The sequence below is a fragment of the Salvelinus namaycush genome, chromosome 35, assembly GCF_016432855.1.
Source record: "Salvelinus namaycush isolate Seneca chromosome 35, SaNama_1.0, whole genome shotgun sequence".
In the NCBI taxonomy this organism is placed as follows: Eukaryota; Metazoa; Chordata; class Actinopteri; order Salmoniformes; family Salmonidae; genus Salvelinus; species Salvelinus namaycush.
This window is the reverse complement of record NC_052341.1, coordinates 31,990,824-32,009,737: the sequence shown is the minus strand read 5'-3', so window position 1 is coordinate 32,009,737 and position 18,914 is coordinate 31,990,824. Positions and strand designations below refer to the sequence as shown.

Below are 18,914 nucleotides of genomic sequence, written 5' to 3'. Positions count from 1 at the left end.
CAAAGTCTGCTGCCTCAGTTTGTATGATGGCAATTTGCATATACTCCAGAATGTTATGAAGAGTGACCAGATGAATTGCAATTAATTGCAAAGTCTCTTTGCCATGCAAATGCACTGAATCCCCAAAAAACATTTCCACTGCATTTCAGCCCTGCCACAAAAGGACCAGCTGACATCATGTCAGTGATTCTCTCGTTAACACAGGTGTGAGTGTTGATGAGGACAAGGCTGGAGATCACTCTGTCATGCTGATTGAGTTCAAATAACAGACTGGAAGCTTCAAAAGGAAGGTGGTGCTTGGAATCATTGTTCTTTCTCTGTCAAATATGGTTACCTGCAAGGAAACACGTGCCGTCATCATTGCTTTGCACAAAATGCGCTTCACACGCAAGGATATTGCTGCCAGTAAGATTGCACCTAAATCAACCATTTATCGGATCATCAAGAACTTCAAGGAGAGCGGTTCGATTGTTGTGAAGAAGGCTTCAGGGCACCCAAGAAAGTCCAGCAAGAGCCAGGACCGTCTACTAAAGTTGATTCAGCTGCGGGATCGGGGCACCCCCAGTACAGAGCTTTCTCAGGAATGGCAGCAGGCAGGTGTGAGTGCATCTGCACGCACAGTGATGCGAAGACTTTTGGAGGATGGTCTGGTGTCAAGAAGGGCAGCAAAGAAGCCACTTCTCTCCAGGAAAAACATCAGGGACAGACTGATATTCTGCAAAAGGTACAGGGATTGGACTGCTGAGAACTGGGGTAAAGTCATATTCTCTGATGAATCCCCTTTCCGATTGTTTAGGGCATCCGGAAAAAAGCTTGTATGGAGAAGACATGGTGAGCACTACCATCACTCCTGTGTCATGCCAACAGTAAAGCATCCTGAGACCATTCATGTGTGGGGTTGCTTCTCAGCCAAGGGAGTGGGCTCACTCACAATTTTGCCTAAGAACACAGCCATGAATAAAGAATGGTACCAACACATCCTCCGAGAGCAACTTCTCCCAACTATCCAGGAACAGTTTGGTGACGAACAATGCCTTTTCCAGCATGATGGAGCACCTTGCCATAAGGCAAAAGTGATAACTAAGTGCCTCGGGGAACAAAACATCGATATTTTGGGTCCATGGCCAGGAAACTCCCCAGACCTTAATCCCATTGAGAACTTGTGGTCAGTCCTCAAGAGGCGGGTGGACAAACAAAAACCCGCAAATTCTGACAAACTCCAAGCATTGATTATGCAAGAATGGGCTGCCATCAATCATGATGTGGCCCAGAGGTTAATTGACAGCATGTCAGGGCGGATTGCAGAGGTCTTGAAAAAGAAGGGTCAACACTGCAAATATGGACTCTTTGTATCAACTTCATGTAATTGTCAATAAAAGCCTTTGACACTTATGAAATGCTTGTAATTATACTTCAGTATTCCATAGTAACATCTGACAAAAATATCTAAAGACACTGAAGCAGCAGACTTTGTGAAAATTAATATTTGTGTCATTCTCAAAACTTTTGGCCACGACTGTATACATTTACTCAAGTATGACAATTGGGTACTTTTTCCACCACTGATCGTATGTGGTTCTTGCCCATTCGTCTCTGTCAACCTTGTTTGACTTGCTAGGGTAAAGCTATTTGATTGCTCATTTGGATTAATTTACATGCATGAACTGCCTAACTCATCTGTCTTCTACACTCAGTTCCAATGAAGACTATTTGTAGGCTACACCAAAAACCTTGCTCGTGCACAGACAACTCCCAATTGCTCCCACTTTGCTCTGTAATTTAATATGACTCCAATCAAATGAAAGAGTCTACATTGTCTGGTCATTAATAAAAGTCCATCATTTACATAAGTTGCTACATAGGCAGTTGAATAAATGTGTTGTATTGCTCCATAACTCATACCTGAGATATAAACAGATTCCTACTAAGGTTCAAATCATGTGGATAATCTAATATGTGGTGAGTATATTCAATGTTATCGCTCCATACATGATTGACTTGATTGAACTGTATATAGTTTTCAGACAGTGTACTCTATCCCTACAGTTCATGTCCAATGAATTAGTTTCCATGATTCAGAGACAAGGAGGAATAGGGGGCCAGCTACTGTAGGGCAGTAGCGGGACGCGTGTGTGTTCTTGAGAAATCGAACACTGATCTGGAGTGAGATCTAGAGATCAGAGTTGTTGTTGTCATGAACCAACTTGGCAGTGGTCAAGGCTCAAGGGCTTGGGCATACATCCGGTGCCAGCTGCTGTGCTGTCAAATCATGCTGGACCTCCCTGTGTGTCTGTCTTTGTCTGTGTCTGTGTCTGTGTCTGTGTCTGTGTCTGTGTCTGTGTGTGTGTGTGTGTGTGTGTGTGTGTGTGTGTGTGTGTGTGTGTGTGTGTGTGTGTACAGCAAATGTGAGTACTAAGTATACGGTATGTTTTGCATCTAACATACATGTCAACATGTCTGCTTGTGTTCGTAAATTCATGTTTGTAAATAAGGTGCACATGAGCACATTCTGCTGTGGTATGGGACTGTTCCTTTTTTCTGCTACATCACTCTATCGTGGGGAGCAGTAAAGATAGATCATCCCCACCACACCCTTGGGGTGTCCCCACCCCCACCCTTACCAAACGCCCCCGGACCCACCCCCAATCTTCATCTAATGCTCAGTGTGCATAGCAAATCTCAGATGGGCCAGACATCCTACTCCAGCTGCCTAGCGAGGAGGTTGGTTGGTGTGCAGGGATCCCTCTACAGTGGGCGATCTGTGCTACAGAGAAAAACATTCAAGGGAAATGTCACCGCTGCTCGATTTCACGACATATGCCCATTAATATGTTATTAACTTATCATACACTACTGTTCAAAAGTTTGGAGTCACTTAGAAATGTCCTTGTTTTTGTCCATTAAAATAACATCAAATTGATCAGAAATACAGTGTAGACATTGTTAATGTTGTAAATGACCATTGTAGCTGGAAATGGCTGATTTTTAATGGAATGTCTACATAGGCGTACAGAGGCCCATTATCAGCAACCATCACTCCTGTGTTCTAATGGCACGTTAGCTAATCCAAGTTTATCATTTTAAAAGGCTAATTGATCATTAGAAAACCCTTTTGCAATTATCTTAGCACAGCTGAAAACTGTTGTTCTGATTTAAAGAAGCAATAAAACTGGCCTTCTTGAGACTAGTTGAGTATCTGGAGCATCAGCATTTGTGGGTTCGATTACAGGCTCAAAATGTCCAGAAACAAAGACTTTCTTCTGACACTCGTCAGTCTATTCTTGTTCTGAGAAATGAAGGCTATTCCATGTGAGAAATTGCCAAGAAACTGAAGATCTCGTACAACGCTGTGTACTACTTCCTTCACAGAACAGTGCAAACTGGCTCTAACCAGCCTTCTAGGCAGAGTTCCTCTGTCCAGTGTCTGTGTTCTTTTGCCCATCTTAATCTTTTCTTTTTATTGGCCAGTCTGAGATATGGCTTTTTCTTTGCAACTCTGCCTAGAAGGCCAGCATCCTGGAGTTGCCTCTTCACTGTTGACATTGAGACTGGTGTTTTGCGGGTACTATTTAATGAAGCCGCCAGTTGAGGACTTGTGAGGCGTCTGTTTCTCAAACTAGACACTCTAATGTACTTGTTCTCTTGCTCAGTTGTGCACCGGGGCCTCCCACTCCTCTTTCTATTCTGGTTAGAGCCAGTTTGTGCTGTGCTGTGAAGGGAGTAGTACACAGCTTTGTACCAGATCTTCAGTTTCTTGGCAGTTGTTTGCATGGAATAGCCTTCATTTCTCAGAACAAGAATAGACTGATGAGTTTCAGAAGAAAGGTCTTTGTGATGCTCCAGATACTCAACTAGTCTAAAGAAGGCCAGTTTTATTGCTTCTTTAATCAGAAAAAGTTTTCAGCTCTGCTAACATAATTGCAAAAGGGTTTTCTAATGATCAATTTGCCTTTTAAAATGATAAACTTGGATTAGCTTACACAACGTGCCATTGGAACACAGGAGTGATTGTTGCTGGCCTCTGTACGCCTATGTAGACATTCCATAATAAATCTGCCGTTTCCAGCTACAATAGTAATTTACAACATAGTGTATGTGCCATAAGAATCCAGAATTTTCTCACCACACGCAAATACGAGTGTTTCTGCATCTCACCTTTAGAAACGAGCCATCTACATTTCCCACGATATCCAGAATTCATAGCGATTTCAGGACGTAGTACCGCATCAGTTGACGTGGAGAAATATCAAAATGTCTGCGTTTGTAGCCAGCACTTCCAGACAGAGGATTTTGAAACTGGTTGCCAGGTGATGCTATTCCATACGTTTTCCACCTCACTTCCAAGACGAAGGCATCCAATCAGCCAACATCAGCACTGCAGAAAATAAATCAAGCTGAGGTAACGTAGCTAACGTTAGCTAGCTAACTAGGTAGAGAACTACATTTTGTTTATCTAAATCAAAATCTAGCTAGCTAGCTTTCATAATACGCTGTATAGACATTCGAAAGCAAATCAATGTAATTAGCCAGCTGCTATGTGATTTGATTTGCAACTTTGCAAGCTAATGTTAGCTTCATTAGGTTTTGTTATCTACAGCCTACCGGACTGTATCTAAACACTAGCTAGCTAGCTAACCAACTACCACAGAGGCTAACGTGACTATGTGTTCTATTTAGAGTCCCATCCCATCAACATCTGCCACGGCATCAACATCAGGCTCAGCACCAGGAACTACTGTACGTCACCTTTGCTAAATATTTCCATAACTCCATGATGAGCAAATAAATATACTGGAGCTAGGCATACATATGGTCTGTGTCTTGTTGTCATAGTTGGTGTGTTTACAAGTAACGTTATGCTTCAACTTGTACTGTCGTTTTCGCTGTATTGTGTAGGCTTAGTTGAAGTCTAAATTGGAGAAAATGAGCTGTTATGTATGGGTGGCTGACTGGTGTCTGTCGGGGATGGGTATTGTATGTGAAGATTAGTATGCATGATCTATTGACATGAGGAGGCTGGGTGGATGTAGTACCTTGTTGAAATGCGTATTAATGGTGACGAAGCAGTCAAATGTGGCCAATCACGGACTACTGTGTGTCCTACAGACTAATCTCGCTGCTGATAACAAGGACCTTGACACCAGCTTTGGTAGTACAGAGCCTGCACTATTTGGATGAAAGCTTTCAGCCGGGGAACAAGCTCAAGCTCAACATCATCTGACTCTGAAACAAACCAGGACAGCCACTGGTATTTATAAAAGCACAATACCCTTTTGAGAAAACAGATTCACAAATACACTAAACTGTCTACAAGCCAAGTGATCCTTGCAGTCAGTTCTTTGGCATGGGGAATAGGGGCTGTTAGTATACTTTTCTAGACTATTCACTCTATGGTTGGCAGTGCTTGTCTACTCAACAGCACAACTGTAGGTGCCCATACACAACAATACACGACTAGAAGTCTACAAGTCAAGCCTTCTTGAACTTTTCACGTCTTTGTTAACAGTCCACCTCAATGACCCAAATTGTCTCTGAGTGTAACAAAACACACACCAGTACACAGGACCCTTCTTTGTTTACAGATGATCAGTCTTTGTCTTTTCAGGAGACTCGCAGTACTAACAAATCTTCTGCAAGAGGTCAAAACAGTGGGGGTGGGTGAAGAAAGTGTACAAGCCTAGAACCCACCTCTTCATTCAGGGAGAGGCTTGTCCACCTGGTTGTGGAGTGCAGAAAGGACCAGACGGTTGTCGACAAGGAACCAGAGTCACAGCTCCCTAAACCTAACATCTCTGCCAACATCACCACAGCACCAAAGCCCGCTAAACCAGCTGCCATTATCCAACAGAAGAAGGAGGTGCACCAGCTGAAGAGCATTCTGGAACCTGCCTGGAACATTCAGAGTTATTGTAGTATAATATAGAATACCTAGTATGCTCACAACTGCATTGTGGTATAGATATGGCTAGTTCTAATGGTGTTTTATATAATATGTTGTATAAGTGTACTGACAAGTGACCAAATGATTCCAGCTGCATAAGAAACCAATAAAGTGTCGACTTGAACCTTTGGATCATTTCATTGTGACATTCATGCCTTTGCATTTTGATAAACTAGCTACAATCTTACTGCTAAAACAAATGATACAGGGGGTGGGTGTATCATTTCAACTTTAATTTGTTGGCAAGTAAACATGTTTCAATAAAACAGTAGATTAGTCTGTCAATATAGCAACTAAGTAGACATGGCTTTTGTTCAGAACAACTTGTATTTGATCTGGAGACCAAGGTGAGTTTACACAGCAGTATGCAGGAACAGTTATGGCAATGTATGACATATAGAGTAGAGTAAAAATACACTACTAGCGCCTATGATAAATACTACAGTTAAAAAAAAAAAAAGGAAATACTTGCATATGGTGTGTTTGGGTGGTGCAGTGATGTGTTCGCAGTCACGTTGATATAAGTGGAGGTTGTTATGGGACCCTTCACATCTATTGAGCGTCATCAACTTTTTTGTATCCAATTAGTATTGTCTGGGAGATAAAGATAAAAAAACGTTGTGTAGTGTCTGTGTTCCTACTGTAGAAGCATGATGTATAATATGAGACATCTGACAGTCACATGTTAGCTAGCTACAACACACAGGTATAGTTACTCCAAGACTAATATGAGTCATAAAGCCAAAGTCCTTCCTTTACTCTTTATCATCATCATCTAAATATTTCAACAGTTTTGCTCCTGATGAGATGGACTGAGGTTAGCTAGGCTAGTTAGCTATAACGTTAAGACTAGGTCTAGCAAACATAGCCAGCTTAACAAAATTGTACTGTACTAAACAGCACCGCCTTGTGTAAAAAGAGAGCTTATTTTGCGAGCTAGCTAAACAGCTTACTCGTTTCTTCCTGAGTCATGGTCTTCCTGGTCTAGGATGCCACCGCAGCTTGCTGGTCCCGCAATTATTTTCCTCGAGGCATGTGTCCTCCCAAACATGACCCGCCAAACCACACTTCTTAACACCTGCCTGCCCGCATAACCCGGAAGCCAGCCGCACCAATGTGTCAGAGGAAACACTGTTCAACTGAAGACCGAGGTCAGCCTGCAGGTGCCCGGCCTGCCACAAGGAGTCGCTAGAGCACAATGAGCTAAGTAAAGCCCACCCGGCCAAACCCTCCCCAAACCCGGACGACGCTGGGCCAATTGTGCGCCGCCCTAATCACGGCCAGTTGTGACACAGCCCGGGATTGAACCCGGGTCTGTAGTGTTGCCTCTAGCACTGCTATGCAGTACCTCAGACTGCTGCGACACTCGGGAGGCCCACACTGCAGTTATTCTACACTTACTGCATCCAAAATACCACAGTCCACTGTAGTCACTGCACTTTTACAGCAGTTTTAAAATGGCAAACTTTTTTTGTAAGGGTACGGAGGGAGACTGGAAAAACACCCCAAATAGTGTCTAGCGCTGAAGTTTCCCTTTAAGTACAGCTGTAAAACTATCACGGCCCAGTCTGCACCAGGGGCCAGACTGTCCCAGTGTTAATAGACTAGAGACTCAGACTACTAAATTATACCAGAGTGTCAGATGTCAATCCCCCACAAGGGTGGCACTGTAGAGATGTGTGTGGGAGGGTTGTGTGTGTGTGTGTGTGTGTGTGTGTGTGTGTGTGTGTGTGTGTGTGTGTGTGTGTGTGTGTGCTCACGCCGTGTCTGGGTTCATGTTCCATGAACAATCCGTTTGTCACATAATGACGATAGTGTTAAGTGCTGAATCAGATTAGCATCTATACCGCCGAGATCAGCGTGATTTAGGTGGTGATAATAACAAGGTGCTCCAAGGTAGGCCTTGGCTCAACCCTCCTCCCTCTCCCTATTCACATTTATATTGAGCGTCTTTCCTCTGTACTTTGCATACCACTATGCATATTTCCCACTGTGCAATGCGGCTGGATGTGTAAATGTGCATCTGTGGATTTGCGTACTGTCGTTACGCGTGTGTACGTGTGCTCCTGTATATGCATGCCAGTCTTTGTACGAGAGCATAAAAACATTAGGATGCAGCTTACATGTGGGTTTGGATTTGATCAAAAGTGTGTGAATTTACTTTGAACATGTTTGTGTACACATGCTTGTATGAAATTATAGAGTACCTCTGAGAAACTGACGGCCATGTTGGTTTCTGCTCCACTGAGGCCGGAGAGCCAAGATGGCTCCACAGACCCCACATTGGTGGGAGCCAACCCAGGTATAAATCCAGAACCACATACAAAGGACCTTTGTCACTAAAGCCCCTAAAGGTTGTTTGGTTGCCAGGTACAGCACAACAAGACTGAGCACAACAAGACTTGTCAGCTTATTAATTTCCATGCCCTAAAGACTGTACATACTGTATGTCAAAGTAATGTTCTATTAGTTTAACAAATAGCACGCAATGCAGGTATTCTCACTGTCACCTTTTCCACCCTCTCTGTAGTACTGTTAACCCATTTGCCTGAATTTAGCCTCTCACATACTGACTGTTAGCCTTACCCCAACTCTCAAAATGAATTTCCCCAACTCCCAAAGTTAATCAGAGATGGATAGGAGCTAACTGCCCTACCCCCTGAGTGGGCCTCTGTTAAACATGGCAGCTTAATTACAACAGAAGGAAGCGACATGCTCCCAGGCTACTTGACATGGCAGCCTCAACCACACTTCTTGAGGCCTCTTGATAGCCGAGACAGACAGTGTCCCTGGAGAGTTACGGATCTAGAGCTGAGAAGCCTTTTTAAAGTGAATGACGGAATTGGAAGTGAAGCCTAATGTCTGAGTGCCACATTTACTTTGTTATGACAATGAGAGCAATTTGATTCTATACCGCATGCTGTCCCAAAAGTCTGCATGAATGCACGCTGTCCTTGTTCCCCTGCACTCCACCCATATGCACGTAAATAAAACTAACCAACTGTAACATTCAATCTACTTTATCACACAGCAAAGAGGGTGTGTCACTGGCAGTGGTACCTTTATGAGGCATGGCTGTGTATGTTTCTGTGTATCCTTGTGTAGGAGTATGTGTACTGTATATGTGAGGGAAGAGAGCAAGGGGGAGGTCTAATCAATAGGATCTGAAATGGGATGAGTGTAGTTTGTCTCGTCACTACTGTCTTTGAAGATAGAGCTCCTAAAGAGACAGGTGGCCCAATTTAACGGTAACAAATGGACCTACAGTATTAAGTACCGGTATGCACCATTTTTTATTTTTTTTACAGAGAATTACCAGGGTATTTTCCAGATTTTGAAATGCACATCTCACTCACATTACACTACCGTAAAACTCCAGTAGGTTTCTCCTCTGTGCATGTACACTACTGTAAAACTCCAGTAGGTTTCTCCTCTGTGCATATACACTACCGTACAACTCCAGTATGTTTCTCCTCTGTGCATATACACTACCGTACAACTCCAGTAGGTTTCTTCTCTGTGCATGTACACTACCGTACAACTCCAGTAGGTTTCTCCTCTGTGCATGTACACTACCGTAAAACTCCAGTAGGTTTCTTCTCTGTGCATGTACACTACCGTAAAACTCCAGTAGGTTTCTCCTCTGTGCATGTACACTACCGTAAAACTCCAGTAGGTTTCTTCTCTGTGCATGTACACTACCGTAAAACTCCTGTAGGTTTCTCCTGTGACTGTCCCTGTACAGGACTAGCCACCAGCCAACTCTAATCCCAGTTTATTGATCCAACATAACTTATCAAGCCTGATTTATCAGAGCACTGGCTGTACCATTGATTTAGGATGCTGTTCGCTATTAGTTGTGCATCAGTTTTCACACCCCTGTGCGTGACACAAATAACTTTTAACTGACCGACCTGATGTGGTTACAAAAAATATTTGTTGGGATGCATAAAAACCAAAAGGCCATTAGCCTCCTTCAGCATTAACTTATGTCTGACTGGTCATGTGAGTTGTTCCACTAAGATTGCATTTACAAAGTATCCACAGACCATAGACTTTCCTGAGAAGCCCTAGCAAGTCGTTGTATCTAAACAAAACAAGTAGCAATTCTGAGAGGAAAATGTGTTGCTTTGGAGGCTTACCAAAAAGTTAACTGTGAGTGACCTTGTGAAGAACAATACCTCTCCACTGGTGGGACAACGTTTGTACAGAGTTACAGAAACTTACAGGGACAACAGGAGGATGAGAAGAGGGGGAGGAAGAAGAGGGGAAGGAGGAGGAGTGGGTTGGCGAGGTAAAAAGATAAATATGTTTTGTCCTTAAGTGGGAGTCTCCTGTCGTCTAGCCCAGTTTTACCGGGTGGCAGGGCTGTGTTGGGTTATAATTAGTGCAGAAGGATGTCCTGCATATGTGTGTGTGAGGAGGGAGGTGTTTTGGTTGGGGCAGGGCAGGTAGCTGAAGCCGGAAGCCCAACAATAATATAGGACAGTGTGGGTGTGTTAATGAACATGAGGAATATGGGGAGGTATGTGGGTTGCGTGCATGTGTGTTTGTGTTTCTTGGGGTGAAGGATCCCCTCGGCTGTGCCTCTCTCTCTTCATAACTCTCACTGTCACCAGAGGTAAAGTCGGGAGTCGGAAAGAATCCGTGAGAGACTTTGGCCTGACAAGGACACCACTGTATATTCTGCTGACAGTCTGCAATTCATTACCAGGCACATAACTTAACTTCTCATGGCAGATGCCAACCTCACCAACAACAATCTGTTGGCTCTGCTCAGAGAAGGATAAAGTATTCCAGCCTGGTCCAAGATCTGTTTGGCCACTAGAATGGTCATTGTGACTAACAGCACAAACAGATCTGGGATCAGGCTATGTCACGTTCCTGACCTGTTTTCTGTTGTTTTTGTATGTGTTTAGTTGGTCAGGGCGTGAGTTGGGGTGGGTAGTCTATGTTCTGTGTTTCTATGTTGGGTTAATGTGTTGCCTGATATGGTTCTCAATTAGAGGCAGGTGTTTGACGTTTCCTCTGATTGAGAACCATATTAAGGTAGGCTGTTCTCACTGTTTGTTTGTGGGTGATTGTCGCTGTGTCTGTGTTTTGTTGCACCACACGGTACTGTCTCATTCGTTTTTCCTGTTCGTGCGTTCTTCGCTTTATGTAGTTCTCATGTTCAGGTCTGTTTAACGTCGTTTGTTGTTTTATAGTTTATTCAAGTGTTCATCGTGTTTCGTCTTGTTTTAATAAATCATTATGTATTCATCACCCGCTGCGCCTTGGTCCACTCTCTCACCGAAAGACGACCGTTACAGGCTAGAAGTCCTCAGGTAGTAGTGGTATTATTCCTGGTCACCTGCTGCTGTGACTGCAAGGTAAAGGCTTAGTCTAGGTAGCATGAAATAGGATGTTTATGCAAGAGTAGAGTTTATGTGTTATGTGTTGGAGAACGTGTTTACGGTTTCAACTACTGTTTAAAAATACAAATAAATGAAATAGTTGAGCACCTATGCTACCACAATGAACAATGATTCCTTTATGGGTGCTATGGGTGCTATGTTGTCTTTCACTTTGTCTGACCGCTGTTTTGTACTGTAGGCAGTAAAAACATAAAAACAGTGAATCATACGAATGGCTTTTGAGGTTCAATACCAGTGAGATTGGAGACTGTTTCACATCTGACTTAATTCTAAAAGTCGGCTTACAATCTGCTTATCAATGTAGAGATCTTTAACGTAAAAATGTTGAACATTATAATACACTATGTTCATATTTTACTAACATTACATACAGTAAACCATGAAAAACAGGACTTATACAGAATACTTCATTATGGTGAACAATGTAATAACGTTTACAGGCAGACCGTTTCTGCATGCTGTCCCCACAGTGACTATTTACCCAGAGAGTTTTCATCTGTATTCTTTGTAGCTGTCTACATACCACCACAGAGCGAGGTTGGAACTAAAACCACACTAAATGAGCTGTATTCCGCCATAAGCATACAGGAAAACAGCTCATCCAGAGGCGGCGTTCCTAGTGTAAGGAATACGTTCCTAGTATAAGGAATACAACTTAAATCAGTTTTACCGAATTTCTATCAACATGTTAAATGTGCAACCAGAGGGGAAAATTCTAGACCACCTCAACTCCACACACAGCGACGCGTACAAAGCTCTCCCTCGCCCTCCATTTGGCAAATCTGACCATAACTCTATCCTCCTGATTCCTGCTTACAAGCAAACATTAAAGCAGGAAGCACCAGTGACTCGGTCTATAAAAAAGTGGTCAGATGAAGCAGATGCTAAACTACAGGACTGTTTGGCAAGCACAGACTGGAATATGTTCCGGGATTCTTCCGATGGCACCACATCAGTCACTGGCTTTATCAATAACTGCATCGAGGACATCGTCCCCACAGTGACTGCACGTACATACCCCAAAAGCCATTGATTACAGGCAACATTCGTACTGAGCTAAAGGGTAGAGCTGCCACTTTCAAGGAGTGGGACTCTAACCCGGAAGCTTATAAGAAATTCCGCTATGCCTTCCGACGAAGAACCATCAAACAGGCAAAGCGTCAACACAGACTAAGATCGAATCATACTACACCGGCTCCGAAGCTTGTCAGGTGTGGCAGGGCTTGCAAACTATTACAGACTACAAAGGGAAGCACAGCCGAGAGCTGCCCAGTGACATGAGCCCACCAGACGAGCTAAATAGCTCTGGTCTTCTATGCTCGCTTCGAGGCAAGTAACACTGAAACATGCATGAGAGCACCAACTGTTCCGGATGACTGTGTGATCACACTCTCCTCAGCCGATGTGAGTAAGACCTTTAAACAGGTCAAGATTCACAAGGCTGCAGGTCCAGACGGATTACCAGGACGTGTACTACGAGCACGCACTGACCAACTGGCAAGTGTCTTCACTGACATTTTCAACCTTTCCCTGTCTGAGTCTGTAATACCAACATGTTTCAATCAGAGCACCATAGTGCCTGTGCCCAAGAACACTAAGGTAACCTGCATAAATGACTACCAACCTGTAGCACTTAGTATGTCTGTAGCCATGAAATGCTTTGAAAGGCTGGTCATGGCTCACATCAACACCATTATCCCAGAAACCCTAGACACACTCCAATTTGCATACCGCACCAACAGATCCACAGATGATGCAATCTCTATTGCACTCCACACTGTCCTTTCCCACCTGGACAAAAGGAACACCTATGTGAGAATGCTATTCATTGACTACAGCTCAGCGTTCAACACCATAGTGCCCTCAAATCTCATCACAAAGATAAGGACACTGGGACTAAACAGCTCCCTCTGAAACTGGATCCTGGACTTCCTGACGGTCCGCCCCCAGATGGTAAGGGTAGGTAACAACACATCCACCACACTGATCCTCAACACAGGGGCCCCTCAGGGGTGCGTGCTCAGTCCCCTCCTGTACTCCCTGTTCACTCATAACTGTACAGCCAGGCACAACTCCAACACAATCATTAAGTTTGCTGATGACACAACAGTGGTAGGCCTGATCACCGACAACGATGAGACAGCCTATAGGGAGGAGGTCAGAGACCTGACCATGTGGTGCAATAACAACAACCTCTCCCTCAACGTGATCAAGACAAAGAAGATGATTGTGGACTACAGGAAAAAGAGGACCGAGCACGCCCCCAATCTCATCGACGGGGCTGTAGTGGAGCAGGTTGAGAGCATCAAGTTCCTTGGCGTCCATATCAACAACAAACTAACATGGTCAAAGCACACCAAGACAGTCGTGAAGAGGGCACAACAAAACCTATTCCCCCTCAGGAGACTGAAAATAGTTGTCATTGGTCCTCAGATCCTCAAAAGATTTTACAGCTGCACCATCGAGAGCATCCTGACGGGTTGCATCACTGCCTGGTATGGCAACTGCTCGGCCTCCGACCGCAAGGCACTACAGAGGGTAGTGCGTACGGCCCAGTACATCACCGGGGCCAAGCTTCCTGCCATCCAGGACCTCTATACCAGGCGGTGTCAGAGGAAGGCCCTGAAAATCGTCAATAACTCCAGTCACCCTAGTCATAGACTGTTCTCTCTGCTACCGCACGGCAAGCGGTACCGGAGCGCCAAGTCTAGGTCCAAGAGGCTTCTAAACAGCTTCTACCCCCAAGCCATAAGACTCCTGAACATCTAGTCAAATAGCTACCCAGACTATTTGCACCCCCCCCCCCCCCCCCCCACTACGCTGCTGCTACTCTCTGTTATTATCTATGTATAGCCACTTTAACAACCCTACCTGCATGTAGATAATTATCTCAAATACCTCGACACCGGTGCCCCCGCACATTGACACATATATAGCCTCGATATTGTTATTTACTGCTGCTCTTTAATTATTTTATTTTTTTATCTCGTACTTTTTTTTACTTTGAATTTTTTGGGTATTTTCTTAAAACTGCATCGTTGGTTAAGTAAGCATTTCACTGTAAGGTGAAACATCTGTTGTAATCGGCACATGTGACAAATACAATTTGATTCGATTTGATTTGTAGCTCTCTACCAATCTTTCCAGCAACTTTTTTGAGAGTGTGTGAGTGAAAGAATTTACGAGATTATGTCAGAATGATGTAAACTATTGTATCAGGGTAGAACTGTGGAACTGTCTCGAACTGTCTCTTGGCCTGTGCCTCATTTTGAGGCCTGTGCCTCATTTTGAGGCCTGTGCCTCATTTTTACAATGTGCCTCATTGTAATTAAGGCTGTGGCCCAAGGTATAAACATATTTCCTTTTCATTCATTTATGGGATCCTCTTACTCAGTGCCAATACCAAACGTACAATGTGCAGGGATACTGGAGTATTTGAGGTAGATATGTACATATAGGTGGGGATTAGGTGTGGAATATTACATGAAGAAGAACGCTTTAAATCTGTATTTGAAATAACCATATTGTTCTGAGAGCGCTTGATGTTGCTGAAACAAAGACATGTCCAAGGACGAGTTGCTGAGTAAATACCAAAATAAATCACATAATTTCTGGCCTGATCACTCCATTGCTCCACTCCTTGATGCAAAGAACCAGAGTATTTCAGATTAGTCCCCCTACGTTACACTATACTCTGTCTCTCTCTTCCTGTTCCCCCTTTCTTTCCCCTTCCCCTGTCTCTCCATACCTCCCTCTTGAAACATGCAGTCAGACCAATAACAAAGTCTCTTTAGCAATACACTCTCTGGTGTTGTGGCAACAGCCCAAGGCGCCCAGGTGTAACAGGAATACTATCTGTCAGCAGTTAGGGTCACCTGTCGGTAGTGAAATTGACCTCTGAGTCATGGGGGCCATGAAGAAGGCGACTGTATAGGGACAGGATTGCTGTCGCTGAGTGACGCTTAATGAAATCATTGAGGTACTGATGCATTATTGACGAGTTTGTCATAGCAACTGGCTGCACTGTGCATTCAAGGGACATTGTGTGCCTGTCTTTTCACATGGCCTATTCACGTGGCCTATTCACATGGCCTATTCACATGGCTTATTCACATGGCCTAAGCACGTGGCCTTTTCACATGGCCTATTCACATGGCCTATTCACGTGGCCTATTCACATGGCCTATTCACATGGCTTATTCACATGGCCTAAGCACGTGGCCTATTCGCGTGGCCTATTCACATGGCCTATTCACATGGCTTATTCACATGGCCTAATCACATGGCCTATTCACGTGGCCTATTCACATGGCCTATTCACATGGCCTATTCATATGGCCTATTCACATGGCCTATTCTACGTGGCCTATCCACGTGGCCTATTCATATGGTCAGGAGTTTCACTGAGTGTACAAAATATTAGGAACACCTGTTCTTTCCATGACATAGACTGACCAGGTGAATCCCAGTGAAAGCTATGATCCCTTATTGATGTTAAATCCACTTCAATCAGTGTAGAGGAAGGGGAGCAGGATTTTTAAGTCTTGAGACAACTGAGACACGGATTGTGTGTGTGTGTGCCATTCAAAGGGTGACAAAAGATTTAAGTGCCTTTGAACCGGGTATGTTAGTAGGTGCCAGGCGCAGCGGTTACCTTGTGTATCAAGAATGGTCCACCACCCAAAGGACATCCAGCAAACTTGGCAAAACTGTGGGAAGCGTTAGAGTCAACATGGGCAGCGTCCCTATGGAACGCTTTCGACACCTTATAGAGTCCATGCCCAGAGATGCCCAGTTCTGAGGGCAAAAGGGGGTGCAACTCAATATTAGGAAGGTAATGTTTTGTACACACAGTGTACAGTATATCTGCAGGCTAAATGTCACCCAGCAATTTGTGTTTATAGTTTTCAGTTGCAGTAAGAAAAGGTTTTAAGATCATACATTATGTTTTGAAGTGGATCTAAAGTGCGCACATCAAGTTAACTCATTAAAATTGCTCCAATGGAACCTGTTGCAACATAACATAATTTGCCAACATTGCTTATCAAACTCCAGTCAAATCATGACATTTCCTAAAGGCCTAATGGCCAAACGTTCTCATCAACACCACATGGAATCAAACTGTTTTCAGACCTATTGATAATGTATCTCTCTTTGTACCTATAACATCTCTCTCTCTCTCTCTCTCTCTCTCTCTCTCTCTCTCTCTCTCTCTCTCTCTCTCTCTCTCTCTCTCTGTCTCTCTCTCTCTCTCTCTCCATTTCTCCGTAGAACTCCATGAATCTGCCTCCAGACAAGGTGAAGATCCTCTGTCAATATGACAACGAGAAGAAGTGGGAACTGGTCTGTGATCAGGTGGGACTCCAACTCCACTGCACAATACAACAGTCTACTGTACCGTTAACGTTTCAATAACACCTAGTGGATAACGTTACAGTAACAGAATGTAATCATAGTTCTTAGGGGAACATCAGGTAACATGATAACCATGTGAAACTTCTTTCGAGAATTCTACGTTGTAATGAATCAAGCCCTGATGATATGCACTGCTTCCTTTAAGCCTGGCAGACCTTCGTATAGAGGCGTTGAGGTGTCAATTCTGTTGTTGTTGTTGTGTGTCCTGGTTTCTAGGAAAGCACCCCATTGACACACCATTGCAGTGAGAGAGGTTGTTCACACGCACACTTGCGCACACAAGAAACAACCACCCACCACCACACATGTGCACACACACACTTTGCATCCTGCTGGGAATCTCATCAAAATTGTACGTTGCTGTGGCAACATTGACGAGGCAGATAACTTCCTGTGGCTCAGAGGGGAGTGACACACAGGACACCTGTCACTGTAGCACAGACCTGCAATGGTTCAATGTTGTCCCTTCCCTTATCTAGCACAGCTAAAGCCATTGTTATCAAAGGCTGTCTATCTCTACTCTGACCTGGCATTGAATGATAGATTGGCATCCCGACATGCAGGGCTCAGCCTCACCAACAGATATATCATTGGTTATACTTCTATAAATTGGTCAGCGTAATCATCCCTAGCTTCCAATTTACTCATTCACCCCCCCCCCCCCCCCCCCCCCCCCTCTCTCCCCTGTAGCTATTCCCCAGGTCGTTGCTGTAAATAAGAATGTGTTCTCAGTCAACTTGGTAAAATAAGGGTTAAAATAAAAATCATCAAGGCTGTGAAGTCCCTGCTGTGTTTTGCCCTCTGGTCCCCTTCTCCCACAGTGCACCCGTGTAATCAACATAATTAGATATGCTCTAACATCTGTCTGTCTATCTGTCTATCTGTCTATCTATCTATCTATCTATCTATCTATCTATCTATCTATCTATCTATCTATCTGTCTGTCTGTCTGTCTGTCTGTCTGTCTGTCTGTCTGTCTGTCTGTCTGTCTGTCTGTCTGTCTGTCTGTCTGTCTGTCTGTCTGTCTGTCTGTCTGTCTGTCTGTCTGTCTGTCTGTCTGTCTGTCTGTCTGTCTGTCTGTCTGTCTGTCTGTCTGTCTGCCTGCTCTCCTTCCTACAGGAACGATTCCAAGTGAAGAATCCTCCCTCTGCTTACTTGCTGAAGCTCAAAAGTTATCTTGACCAGGGAGGGGTCAGTCGCAAGGTACTGTACCATTACAGTCCTGTAAGAGGTCCAGTCTGTGCTATGGCCCTGCTCAGATACTTTCAAAAACATAATTTCTTGAAGTAATCACTTATATAACAGAATTTGCAAAAGCTATGTTTAAAAAAACACTGTTTTCGTCCATAGCTAAGTTACCACTTGTTTTGTTTGCTATACACCATCAAACATTTCTCCACAACGATAATGACCTTGTTGTGCGTGTTATGACAGTTCAAGAGGCGTGTCCAGGAGTCCACACAGGTCTTAAGAGAGCTGGAGATTTCCCTGAGGACCAATCATATCGGGTGAGACCCGCCCCTTACCCAACTTTTCTGCTTTCATCAGCACTCCATCTATTGATCCTTACACAAGCTACATTTATTTCATTTATTTATACAGGTAGGTCAATTAAATGCCACTTCCGCCACTTTTCAACCTCATATTCATTATCTTTAGCACCGTACCAGTGTCTACGTTCTATGATCTGTGTTTGAAAAGATAAGACGAAAGGTCCTAAAAAAATGCATCATTATGACATCACAGGGAAGGATTAAAAGCAAGAAAAAAAGATTTTCAAAACCTGCAACGAGTTTCTAGCCAAAGGGAGAACATTTTAACATGTTTTTTTTTTCTTTCTACAAAACGTAGAAATGCACAGAATTTCACACTGGTATTGTGCTGTAGATAATGAAAATGAGGTTGAAAAGGGGTGGAATTGCCCTTTAAGAAAAAATTCTTATTTACATGACCTGTCAGGGTGCAGCAAGTATAACACACAAATAGGTAAAAAAATATTATACAAACAATAAAAAATACACAATACACAGGCAGTAAAACCGTCAGTAAAGCATTCAGTAATAGACAGCATAAATAACTGATGATGATAAAACAGCTATGAACTCGACCAACAAAATGCTAATACTGTAAAAGGGCCTTAA

The 18,914-nt window shown here is 43.7% G+C and overlaps 1 protein-coding gene and 1 long non-coding RNA gene across 2 annotated transcripts in view; both read left to right on the top strand.

Moving 5' to 3' along the window:
* Positions 1 to 4,152: 4,152 nt before the first annotated feature.
* Positions 4,153 to 6,065, top strand: LOC120029623. Its single transcript, XR_005473595.1, has 4 exons — positions 4,153 to 4,399; positions 4,678 to 4,737; positions 5,107 to 5,248; positions 5,606 to 6,065. It is a non-coding gene; the product is annotated as an uncharacterized LOC120029623 (long non-coding RNA).
* Positions 6,066 to 16,635: 10,570 nt separating this feature from the next.
* The window catches only part of LOC120029693 (formin-like protein 1), a 36,162-nt gene continuing 33,883 nt past the window's right edge, over positions 16,636 to 18,914 (top strand). Inside the window, exons 1-3 of the mRNA XM_038974962.1 lie at positions 16,636 to 16,713; positions 17,893 to 17,976; positions 18,208 to 18,281. Of these exons, the coding sequence (XP_038830890.1) occupies positions 16,636 to 16,713; positions 17,893 to 17,976; positions 18,208 to 18,281 (236 nt within the window). The remainder of the gene's footprint in view (positions 16,714 to 17,892; positions 17,977 to 18,207; positions 18,282 to 18,914) is intronic.